Consider the following 11,462-nt stretch of genomic DNA (forward strand, 5'->3'; position numbering starts at 1 on the left):
GCTCGAGGGCACGAGACCTAGATAGTTTCCGCACATTGCGCCGTTTTTTTTTTCGCTGGTTAATTTTCGCCGGTCTGTGGTCACTATTTTTTTTCCTTCATCTCAGTTAATAAAGACGGTATGACGTGCGTGTGCGGGACTATATCGCGGGGTTTTATTTGGTTTTCCACGGTTTAGAGGGAGGTGGGAAGAAGTATCATAGAAGTACCAAAAAAGGCCGGTTGAGGTGGGACGAAAATAAAACCCGAAACGCGATCTATCAACTGAGACATTAGGAGTAGAGAAAAATAAAATCACCACAACAAAATACAATTGTTTTTCCCTTCCAAATATACGTCGTCACTCAACTTGGAGAAAGGGGAAGAGAAGTAGAGGAGGAGGAGGAGAGGACTGAGGAGGACGAATTCGACTCGGAGTTTTGGACTTGGCCATTTGGTATATTCCCATCTTCCCCTTCCCCGCTAGCTGGGTGCTTTCCGTTTAACTAATGGAGTTTGCTTTGGTCCAAGGGTTTGGCACATGTTCCTTCCCCTAAGGTCCAATCTTGCCGTCCGGCGATTTTTCTTTGGATTTCTTTGGTGAAACCCTCGGTGGATGGTCGCTTGGGAGCCAGGCATTTGATTTGATCTTAAGTGGTCCAGGTACGCGTCTGGCGTTATTCCGCTGCTTTCTTCCGCCTTCTTCTCTCATGGATTCTTGAATCTGTCAGTTTCAGGCGATTGGAGGAGCTGCTGGCTGCTGCTGTTCCTGGGGCGTGGATTTTCTTGAGGTAGGTGGTGTTTCTGGTTCTGCTTGATCTTTTGTATGCGGCGGACCTGGTCCTTTTTTTTTCAGTTTCTGAATAATTGATGGAGAAAATGTGAGGGGAAATTGGCAAAAAACAATTTAGTGTTTGATTAAGGCTGTATGGAAGAAGAATATAGCTGTTAACCAGAGTACTTCTTTACTACACTAGAACATCGAACTTCAAAGAGCTTATAATTGGTGTTTGGATAATATAATTAGACGAATAGACCGTCAGAAGATGCCACAGCCTCGAATATACCTAAATCTGGAAAAAGGTTTTGGTTAGTTTGGAGGTCTGTTGTCATGATTTACAAGTTTTTAGTAAAAGATGAACTCAGTTTGGGGTTCTTCATCTATTCTCAGTTAGATGTGGAGAATGCTCATGCCGATGAAAGACTGGACTCACCCGTCTTTTGTTCCTGTGCTTTGTTCATCATTTAATTGAATTATCATTATTTGATTTGCTTTCTAAATCACCTCGGGAGTCTGGAGATACAGATCGGCCTGATGTTGGTAGTATGCTATCATGAAAATCTTTACATGTCTTCGCTGAACACCTCTTTACATTTCCCCATGTGATTACCTTGAGCCCATGATGTTCTTTAGTCAGAAGTATTTTTATGTGTAAATGATTGTATACTCTGCTCAAATGATTAAACGGAATGATTCACAAGTACTACCTCTGTTTCTAAATATAAGACGTTTTGGCAGTTTAGATCGAACTGCCAAAACGTCTTATATTCAGGAGCATAGGGTGTAGTTCCTCTTTAAGTATATTATAAGCATTCTGTTTTAAGTTGCTAGAGAATGTTGTTCATCCATACGGTTTCAAACTGGCCTCCATTTGTTACAAGTTTTGAGCATGAAACTGAACCTGTATATATATATATGTATTGGTTTTTTTAAAATGATATATATGTATTGGTGAGCAATCCACTAAGGACATTCTACAATGATGATGTAATCCTTTCTCTGTTTCTGAGCAGAACATGCATAGTAACTGTGATGCCAGGGCTCACATCTATACACGGACTTGCAGGTCCCCATGTCAAATTATACAGTTAGGTTGAATTCCCATTAGAAACTGGTAGGATGGGATATAGGCCTCTGAGAATCTTTCAGAGAAACATCTTTTGTGATATACTAGCTATTCGTTCCTGCTTATCTGACAAGTGACAACTATGTATCATTATGCCAGTCAAACTGCTAAAATTACTGAAGTATTGTTTTTCTCGTATTATGGTGACTGTACACAACTTAACCGGAGACAGTAAATAAATGCAGATTGAGCTCCCTGTTATAGATCAGTTGAATTGACCACAGCAAATATATGTTGATTGTTATTAATGTTAGTCAATTCTGTATAGAGCTTCTTGCTTGAAGAGAGCTAAATATAGCTAATTGGCATCTGTTGTTCATCTTCTTTCAGGTGCAGTGAATCTGTCCTGCTGTCATATGTTTTAAAAAACAATGCAAATTGCCTGGCCTTGGATCAAGTCCATTTTCCTATAGAGATCGTCATCTGTCTTAAGTCAAAGCAGCTGTATTTCTGGCAAGCACAACTAGCTAGTTTCATATGCAGTGTTCAGTTGATGGCTGCTCATCCTGTTGAATCAGAAGCAAGCATTGAAACAGATAATCACCCTTTACTGATAGACCACATGGAAACTACTGCTCATCTCGAGATTGCAATTGACAGCCCAAGGGATGATGTTGCTTCATCGTCAACCGCTCGTCGGGAGGATAATGATGGCTTGGATCGATTGCCTCATATCTCAGAAGGTTCTTCGGAGACAACTACTGCATCTAACTCTCAAAGTGCTCCTCTAGCAGGAAGAGATGCTAATCGTGCTCGTCGTCGGCAAAGTCCGTTGAATTCTAGTTGCTGGATCTCCATTGAGCTTGTTGTAACAGTTAGCCAGATTATAGCGGCCATTTGTGTTCTGTCATTGTCAAGGAAGGAACATCCACATTCTCCATTGTTTGAGTGGGTCATTGGTTATACGGTAGGTTGTGTTGCCACTCTTCCTCTTCTCTACTGGCGCTATCTCCATCGCAACCGCCCAACAACTGGGCAAGAACCAGCAAGTCAGAACTTCCCTCCGAACAGCATACCTGAGTCCAATTCTCACACAACAAATTCGGCCCCTGGCATGTCTGAAGCTGGTTTTGTAACTGACACAAATGGAGTCCCGCAAAACAACATGCTTACCAGAAATCCCAGGTAACATTGTCTTCAGTTCCATGATTACTTCTGTCCCTTTTAAATTTATATGCCTGTAGTCTAATTCATCTACTGTCTCTCTCTGTAAGACGTGTAGAAATTGTGTTAAACCTCTATTTGTCACCTTTCTGTGCTATTATGACCGCACAGTACGATAACATAAATGGGGTAATGTGAACACAATCTGATCACAAAAATATACATGACTATTATTCTGCCAACGTTTTGTTAAAGTAAAGCTATCGTCCTGTGTGGAGGGCATTAGTATTCTCAGCACTTCTTTGGCTAGCTTTCTTTAGAGTGCAGCCTCTGAGTTGCTATGTTTAAAGTTTTAAACTGAGGTGCACCCGGACTCTTTCTTATAGGGCCCAAGCTTATGCCGATCACTTCAGGATGGCCCTTGATTGTTTCTTCGCTGTGTGGTTTGTTGTGGGGAATGTGTGGGTATTTGGTGGACATTCCTCTGCCCATGACGCTCCCAACTTATACAGGTGAGCTGCTAGCTTCCCGTGCTGCAGTATCTCTGCAACTCATTTATGTGTTTCATAAGTGTAAATCTTTTCTTTTTCAGGTTGTGTATAGCCTTCCTCACATTTAGCTGCATCGGCTATGCTATGCCTTTCATTCTGTGCGCATTGATATGTTGCTGCCTTCCCTGCATAATCTCCCTAATGAGCTTTCGTGAAGATCTAAACCAAAACAAAGGTGCTACTGCAGAAGCAATCAATGCCTTGAGAACATACAAGTTGAAAACGAAGAAGTCCCGTAACGGCGAGGGGATTGAAGTCGGCGGCGGAGTTGTTGCTGCTGGAACAAACAAGGAGCGGTTTGTTTCTGCTGAAGATGCTGTGAGTTTTTTTCCCACACTCCTATCTACTCCCTCATTCACTATTACAACTTACAAGATGTTTTGGATATTTCAATATAGACTGAAATGAGTAGAACACAATAAAACGTGTCTACCTATTACTCTTGATTTAAAGCCTGAGGTGTGTCCTTTGATATGCAGATTTGCTGTATCTGCCTAGCAAGATACTCGAACAATGATGATCTCCGAGAGCTTCCTTGCACCCACTTCTTCCACAAAGAATGCGTAGACAAATGGCTCAAGATAAACGCGCTGTGCCCCCTCTGCAAAGCTGAGATAGACAGTGGCCCGACAATTGCTCCTGCCATTGGCTTTGGGCGTTGCCACAGTGACAACAGGGTAGGAAATGACATCGAATCGCAGCTGTAACTCTGCATTATCCATTGAGGGTGCAACATGTCCCTGATGTGGCTTCCACAGAGCAATTTGTAAATTATAAAGTGAAATAGTGGACACAATGTACGGGCCCTTATATTATCGAACTGGTTCTTCGCTGTCTGATTACTGTCTCATTGTGAAAATATCTTCCGAAGATGGTAATTCAGGTTACCGGACATGAACCGAGAGCCTTTGCTGGTTACCTTTGTTGGTTACTGATGGCAATCCTCCCGCTTTTAGCAGACTGGCTAGAGATGGTTAATAGCCATTTGTTTTTCCTTTATCTAAATACCAGATGCTGATCAGAGCCCATAATAGACAGAAGAAGTTTGCTAAGTTTGACTCTTGCAGATTACTTTACTGTACTATTTATGTTGCTACGTACAATGTATTTTATGGTTTCTGGAAGGAGATGGCAACATGATCGATGGCTGCAATCCAAAGTTGATTGATAGTGCTGGCGAAAACAGCATCAAGAGAAGATGGCCGATCATTCCCTGAACTGTTACTTCTGCTGTTGTTCTCCTTGATGGTGCTAAGCACAGAATAACCTCTGGCGTTCCCACATCATGCAGTACCCAGACCACGCCAGGAAAGGTGGCCATCTTTCTAGAGAAGTATAGCTCTCCTTCTATTTGCGGATGACTCGTTTATACTCCTTCCGTTCTAAAATAGATGACCCAACTTTGTACTAACTTCCACAGAGCAATTTAAAATATTTGTCTGCTGATGAAAAGAATGCATTATGACTTTAGAACAATCCTTGATGAATATTATACGAGCTCGGGTCAGATGGTGAGTGAAGAGAAATGTAGCATCTTTGTCAGTCCCAATACTGATGTTCATTCAAGGGTACAAGTGTGTAAATCGCTAAATATGATGACAGAGTCCCTAAATGACAAGTGCTTGGGCTTTTGCCTGCAATGGTGGGAGTAGACCGTTGAGGTTGTTTCCGCATCTTATTGATGGAGGTGGAAGGAGAAATGCTATCAACAGGAGGAAAGTAATTGTTGCTTTGCTTTAGAGTTATGGGTCAACCCATACGCGTGTTTGCAATGTCAGTGTTCAAAATCCCCAAAAAACACTGTTTTGTTGCGCTGGTCCCATGAAGTCTTAGCACGACGATTTTCCGAACCCCGTGGCGAACGAATCGTTCGATGGGAGCAGTTCCCACGCAATCAATCACCGGCTATTGGTGTCCTATAGAAGTATTCATTGGGTAGCATGGTGAAAATTATGTGTCCCTAAGCTTATGGGTGCAATGGGATTTAGAGACCTAGAATATTTTAACCTGGCCATGTTAGCCAAACAATAATGGGGATTGATGGAGGAACCAAACTCTGTGTGTTTCTGCTATAAGAGCGAATATTTTCTGGAAGGAAATCTGCTTAATGCAAAAGCAAAGAAGGGTTAATCAATGACGCGACAATTATTATGGCAGGATTGGAAACCTTTAAAAGATGATAGGTTTGTCGGATAGGAGATGGATCCCAAGTGAATATATGGGAGGACAATTGGGTTATTTTGAGTCCAAATTTAAGGGTGAGAACACCCCCAGAAGGTTTAATGCTGAATAAAGTTTCAAATCTCATTAATCCAGAGACGAGTACATGGGACGAGGAGTTGATTCACTCTGTATTTTGGCCGGTTCACGCAGAAACTATACTATCTATCCACCTTGTTAGGTCATCTCCAATGCTGACCCATAAATCGGACACCGCATCCGTCGCGGACAGGAGGCCAGCCCGCGGACAGCGGATGCGGGAGCCGGTCATTCAATGCTATCCGCATATATTTTGAAACAAGTTTGAACAAATCAGACAAAATTCATCAAACAAGTCAGATTTCGTTAAAGTTCGGACATAATTTACATAAAAGGTTGATATTTCGGTCGTTTAACTAAAACTAGAAAAAAAAGGCAAACCTATACCGGATGACCACTTCGTACGCGTGGCCGCCCAGCCTTGCCGCACTGTCGTCACCGTCCGTGCCTTCATCGTCGTCGTTCCAGCGGCAGAAGGGCACCGGAGGGCCGCGATAGCCTTGACCAGCTGTTGTCGACCGCTCACGGAGGAGCCGCTAGGCCTCCTCCTGCGTGGTGCGAAGGGCCGCTGCGGCTAATGCAGATGGCGCTTGCGGAGATCCGACGGTGGCCTTGCCCTTGCCAGGGTTGGCGGAGGAGTCGCTCAGCGACCACTCCTCGCCGATCTTAGTGAGCTCGCCGTCAAGGCGGTGGCGGCGCATGGCGGTCGTCTTTGCGGTGGTGACGGAGCGGTCAAGGGCCCGCTCTGAAGGAAATATGCCCTAGAGGCAATAATAAAGTTATTATTTATTTTCTTATTTCATGATAAATGTTTATTATTCATGCTAGAATTGTATTAAACGAGAACTTAGTACATGTGTGAATACATAGACAAATAGAGTGTCACTAGTATGCCTCTACTTGACTAGCTCGTTAATCAAAGATGGTTAAGTTTCCTAGCCATAGACATGAGTTGTCATTTGATAAACGGGATCACATCATTAGGGAATGATGTGATTGACTTGACCCATTCCGTTAGCTTAACACTTGATCGTTTAGTTTGTTGCTATTGCTTTCTTCATGACTTATACATGTTCTTATGACTATGAGATTATGCAACTCCCGAATACCAGAGGAACACTTTGTGTGCTACCAAACGTCATAACATAACTGTGTGATTATAAAGGTGCTCTACAGGTGTCTCCGATGGTGTTTGTTGAGTTGGCATAGATCGAGATTAGGATTTGTCACTCCGATTGTCGGAGAGGTATCTTTGGGCCCTCTCGGTAGTGCACATCACTATAAGCCTTGCAAGCAATGCGACTAGTGAGTTAGTTACGGGGAACGAGTAAAGAGACTTGCCGGTAACGAGATTGAACTAGCTAGATACCAACGATCGAATCTCGGCCAAGTAACATACCGATGACAAAGGGAACAACGTATGTTGTTATGCGATTTGATCGATAAAGATCTTCGTAGAATATGTGGGAGCCAATATGAGCATCCAGGTTCCGCTATTGTTTATTGATCGGAGATATGTCTCGGTCATGTCTACATAGTTCTCGAACCCGTAGGGTCTGCACGCTTAACATTCGGTGACGATCGGTATTATGAGTTTATGTGTTTTGATGTACCGAAGATTGTTCGGAGTCCCGGATGAGATCAGGGACATGACGAGGAGTCTCGAAATGTTCAAGACATAAAGATCGATATATTGGAAGGCTATATTCGGACGTCGGAAAGGTTCTGAGTGGGTCGGGTATTTATCGGAGTACTGGAGAGTTACGGGAATTCGCCGGAGAGTATATGGGCCTTATTGGGCTTTAAGGGAGAGAGAGAGGGGCTGCCTAGGGCAGGCCGCCCCCCAAGGCCTAGTCCGAATTGGACTAAGGGGAGGGACGGCGCCCCCTCCTTCCTTCTCTTCTCTCTTCCCCTTCCTTCTCTCCTACTCCAACTACATGGAGGGGGGGGGGGGATCCTACTCCCGGTGGGAGTAGGACTCCCCAGGGCGCGCCATAGTAGAGGGCCGACCCTCCCCCTCCTCCATTCCTTTATATACAGGGGAGGGGGGCACCCCATGGACACACAAGTTGATCATTGATCTCTTAGCCATGTGCGGTGCCCCCCCTCCACCATAATCCACCTCGGTCATATCGTTGCGGTGCTTAGGCGAAGCCCTGCGTCGATAGCATCATCATCACCATCATCACGCCGTCGTACTGACGAAACTCTCCCTCGACACTTTGCTGGATCGGAGTTCATGGGACGTCACCGAGCTGAATGTGTGCAGATGGCGGAGGTGCCATACGTTCGGTACTAGGATCGGTCGATCGTATAGACGTACGACTACATCAACCGCGTTGTCGTAACGCTTCCGCTTTCGGTCTACGAGGGTACGTGGACAACACTCTCCCCTTTCGTTGCTATGCATCACCATGATCTTGCGTGTGCGTAGGATTTTTTTTGAAATTACTACGTTCCCCAATAGCGGCATCCGAGCCAGGTTTATGCGTAGATGTTATATGCACGAGTAGAACACAAGTGAGTTGTGGCCAATAATAGTCATACTGCTTACCAGCATGTCATACTTTGATTCGGCGGTATTGTTAGATGAAGCGGCCCGGACCGACATTACGCGTACGCTTACGCGAGACTGGTTCTACCGACGTGCTTCGCACACAGGTGGCTGGCGGGTGTCAGTTTCTCCAACTTTAGTTGAATCGAGTGTGGCTACGCCCGGTCCTTGTTGAAGGTTAAAACAACACATACTTGACGAAAAATCGTTGTGGTTTTGATGCGTAGGTAAGAACGGTTCTTTCTCAGCCCGTAGCAGCCACGTAAAACTTGCAACAACAAAGTAGAGGACGTCTAACTTGGTTTTGCAGGGCATGTTGTGATGTGATATGGTCAAGACATGATGCTAAATTTTATTGTATGAGATGATCATGTTTTGTAACAGAGTTATCGGCAACTGGCAGGAGCCATATGGTTGTCGCTTTATTGTATGCAATGCAATCGCTGTGTAATTGTTTTTACTTCATCACTAAGCGGTAGCGATAGTCGTAGAAACAATAGTTGGCGAGACAACAACGATGCTACGATGGAGATCAAGGTGTCGCGCCGATGACGATGGTGATCATGACGGTGCTTTGGAGATGGAGATCAAAGGCACACGATGATGATGGCCATATCATATCACTTATGTTGATTGCATGTGATGTTTATCTTTTATGCATCTTATTTTGCTTAGTTCGATGGTAGCATTATAAGATGATCCCTTACTAAATTTCAAGGTATAAGTGTTCTCCCTGAGTATGCACCGTTGATACAGTTCTTCGTGTCGAGACACCACATGATGATCGGGTGTGATAAGCTCTACGTTCACATACAACAGGTGCAAGCCAGTTTTGCACACGCAGAATACTCATGTTAAACTTGGAGAGCCTAGCATATGCAGATATGGCCTCGGAACACTGGAGACCGAAAGGTCGAGCGTAAATCATATAGTAGATATGATCAACATAGTGATGTTGAAAACTACTCCATCTCACGTGATGATCGGACATGGTTTAGTTGATTTGGATCACGTGATCATTTAGATGACTAGAGGGATGTCTATCTAAGTGAAGTTCTTAAGTAATATGATTACTTGAACTTTAATTTATCATGAACTTAGTCCTGATAGTATTTTGCAAATAATGTTGTAGATCAATAGCTCATGTTGTTGCTTCCCTATGTTTTTATATGTGTTCCTAGAGAAAACTAAGTTGAAAGATGATAATAGCAATGATGCGGACTGGGTCCGTGATCTGAGGTTTATCCTCATTGCTACACAGAAGAATTATGTCCTTGATGCACCGCTAGGTGACAGACCTATTGCAGGAGCAGATGCAGACGTTATGAATGTTTGGCTAGCTCAATATGATGACTACTTGATAGTTTAGTGCACCATGCTTAATGGCTTAGAATCGGGACTTCAAAGACGTTTTGAACGTCATGGACCATATAAGATGTTCCAGGAGTTGAAGTTAACATTTCAAGCAAATACCCGAGTTGAGAGATATGAAGTCTCCAAGAAAGTTCTATAGCTAAAAGATGGAGGAGAATACCTCAAGCAGTGAGCATGTGCTCAGATTGTCTGGGTACTACAATCGCTTGAATCAAGTGGGAGTTAATCTTCCAGATAAGATAGTGATTGACAGAGTTTTCTAGTCACCATCACCAATTTACTGGAACTCTGTGATGAACTATAGTATGCAAGGGATGACGAAAACGATTCCCGAGCTCTTCGTGATGCTGAAATCGACGAAGGTAGAAATCAAGAAAGAGTATCAAGTGTTGATGATTGACAAGACCACTAGTTTCAAGAAAAGGGCAAAGGGAAAGAAAGGGAACTTCAAGTAGAATGGCAAGCAAGTTGTCACTCCCGTGAATAAGCCCAAAGCTAGACCAAAGCCTGAAACTGAGTGCTTCTACTGCAAAGGAAATAGTCACTGGAAGCGGAAATGCCCTGAATATTTGGTGGATAAGAAGGATGGCAAAGTGAACAAGGGTATATATGATATACAAGTTATTAATGTGTACCTTACTAGTGTTTATAGTAGCCCCTGGGTAATTGATACTTGTTCGGTTGCTAAAATTAGTAACTCGAAACAAGAGTTAAAAATAAACAGAGACTAGTTGAGGCTGAAGTGACGATGTGTGTTGGAAGTGGTTCCAAGATTGATATGATCATCATCACACACTCCCTATACTTTCGAGATTAGTGTTGAACCTAAATAAATGTTATTTGGTGTTTGCGTTGAGCATAAATATGACTAGATCATGTTTATTGCGATATGATTATTCATCTAAAACAGAGAATAAATTGTTATTCTGTTTACATGAATAAAACCTTCTATGGTCATACACAAAATGTTGATGGTTTACTGAATCTTGATTGTAGTGATACACATATTCATAATATTGATGCCAAAAAGAAGCAAAGTTGATAATGATAGTGCAACATATTTGTGGCACTGCCGTTTGGGTCATATCGGTGTAAAGCGCATGAAGAAACTCCATAAAGATGGACTTTTGGAATCACTTGATTATGAATCATTTGATGCTTGCGAATTGTGCCTTATGGGCAAGATGACTAAAACTCCGTTCTCCGGAACAATGGAACTAGCTAGTGACTTATTGGAAATAATACATACCGATGTATGCGATCCAATGAGTGTCGATGCTCATGGCGAGTATCATTATTTTCTGACCTTCACAGATGATTTGAGCAGATATGGGTATATCTACCTAATGAAACACAAGTCTGAAACATTTGAAAAGTTTAAAGAATTTCAGAGTGAAGTGGAGAATCATCGTAACAAGAAAATAAAGTTTTTACGATCTGATCGTGGAGGAGAATATTTGAGTTACGAGTTTGGCCTTCATTTAAAACAATGTGGAAATAGTTTCACAGCTCACGCCACATGGAACACCACAGTGTAATGGTGTGTCCGAACGTCATAACTGCACCTTATTGGATATGGTGCGACCTATGATGTCTCTTACTGGGTTACCACTATCGTTTTGGGGTTATGCATTAGAGACAGCTTCATTCACTTTAAATAAGGGCACCATCAAAATCCGTTGAGACGACGCCTTATGAATTGTGGTTTGGCAAGAAACCAAAGTCGTCGTTTCTT

The 11,462-nt window shown here is 43.0% G+C and overlaps 1 protein-coding gene across 3 annotated transcripts; it reads left to right on the forward strand.

Moving 5' to 3' along the window:
- Nucleotides 1–251: 251 nt before the first annotated feature.
- LOC123114873 (E3 ubiquitin-protein ligase At1g12760) lies at nucleotides 252–4,434 on the forward strand. 3 transcript variants are annotated; one of them, XM_044536255.1, is made up of 7 exons: nucleotides 252–435; nucleotides 510–641; nucleotides 710–769; nucleotides 2,216–3,010; nucleotides 3,376–3,501; nucleotides 3,582–3,858; nucleotides 4,020–4,434. In XM_044536255.1, the coding sequence occupies exons 4-7, from the start codon at nucleotides 2,379–2,381 to the stop codon at nucleotides 4,245–4,247; spliced, it is 1,263 nt and encodes a 420-aa protein (XP_044392190.1). In that variant the 5' UTR covers nucleotides 252–435; nucleotides 510–641; nucleotides 710–769; nucleotides 2,216–2,378; the 3' UTR covers nucleotides 4,248–4,434. The 3 variants fall into 3 exon arrangements, with proteins under 3 accessions (XP_044392190.1, XP_044392194.1, XP_044392199.1); XM_044536259.1 differs by having other exon boundaries at nucleotides 716–769; XM_044536264.1 differs by lacking the exons at nucleotides 252–435; nucleotides 510–641 and having other exon boundaries at nucleotides 698–769.
- Nucleotides 4,435–11,462: the final 7,028 nt, after the last annotated feature.

This window comes from Triticum aestivum, chromosome 1B (genome assembly GCF_018294505.1).
Source record: "Triticum aestivum cultivar Chinese Spring chromosome 1B, IWGSC CS RefSeq v2.1, whole genome shotgun sequence".
NCBI lineage: Eukaryota > Viridiplantae > Streptophyta > Magnoliopsida > Poales > Poaceae > Triticum > Triticum aestivum.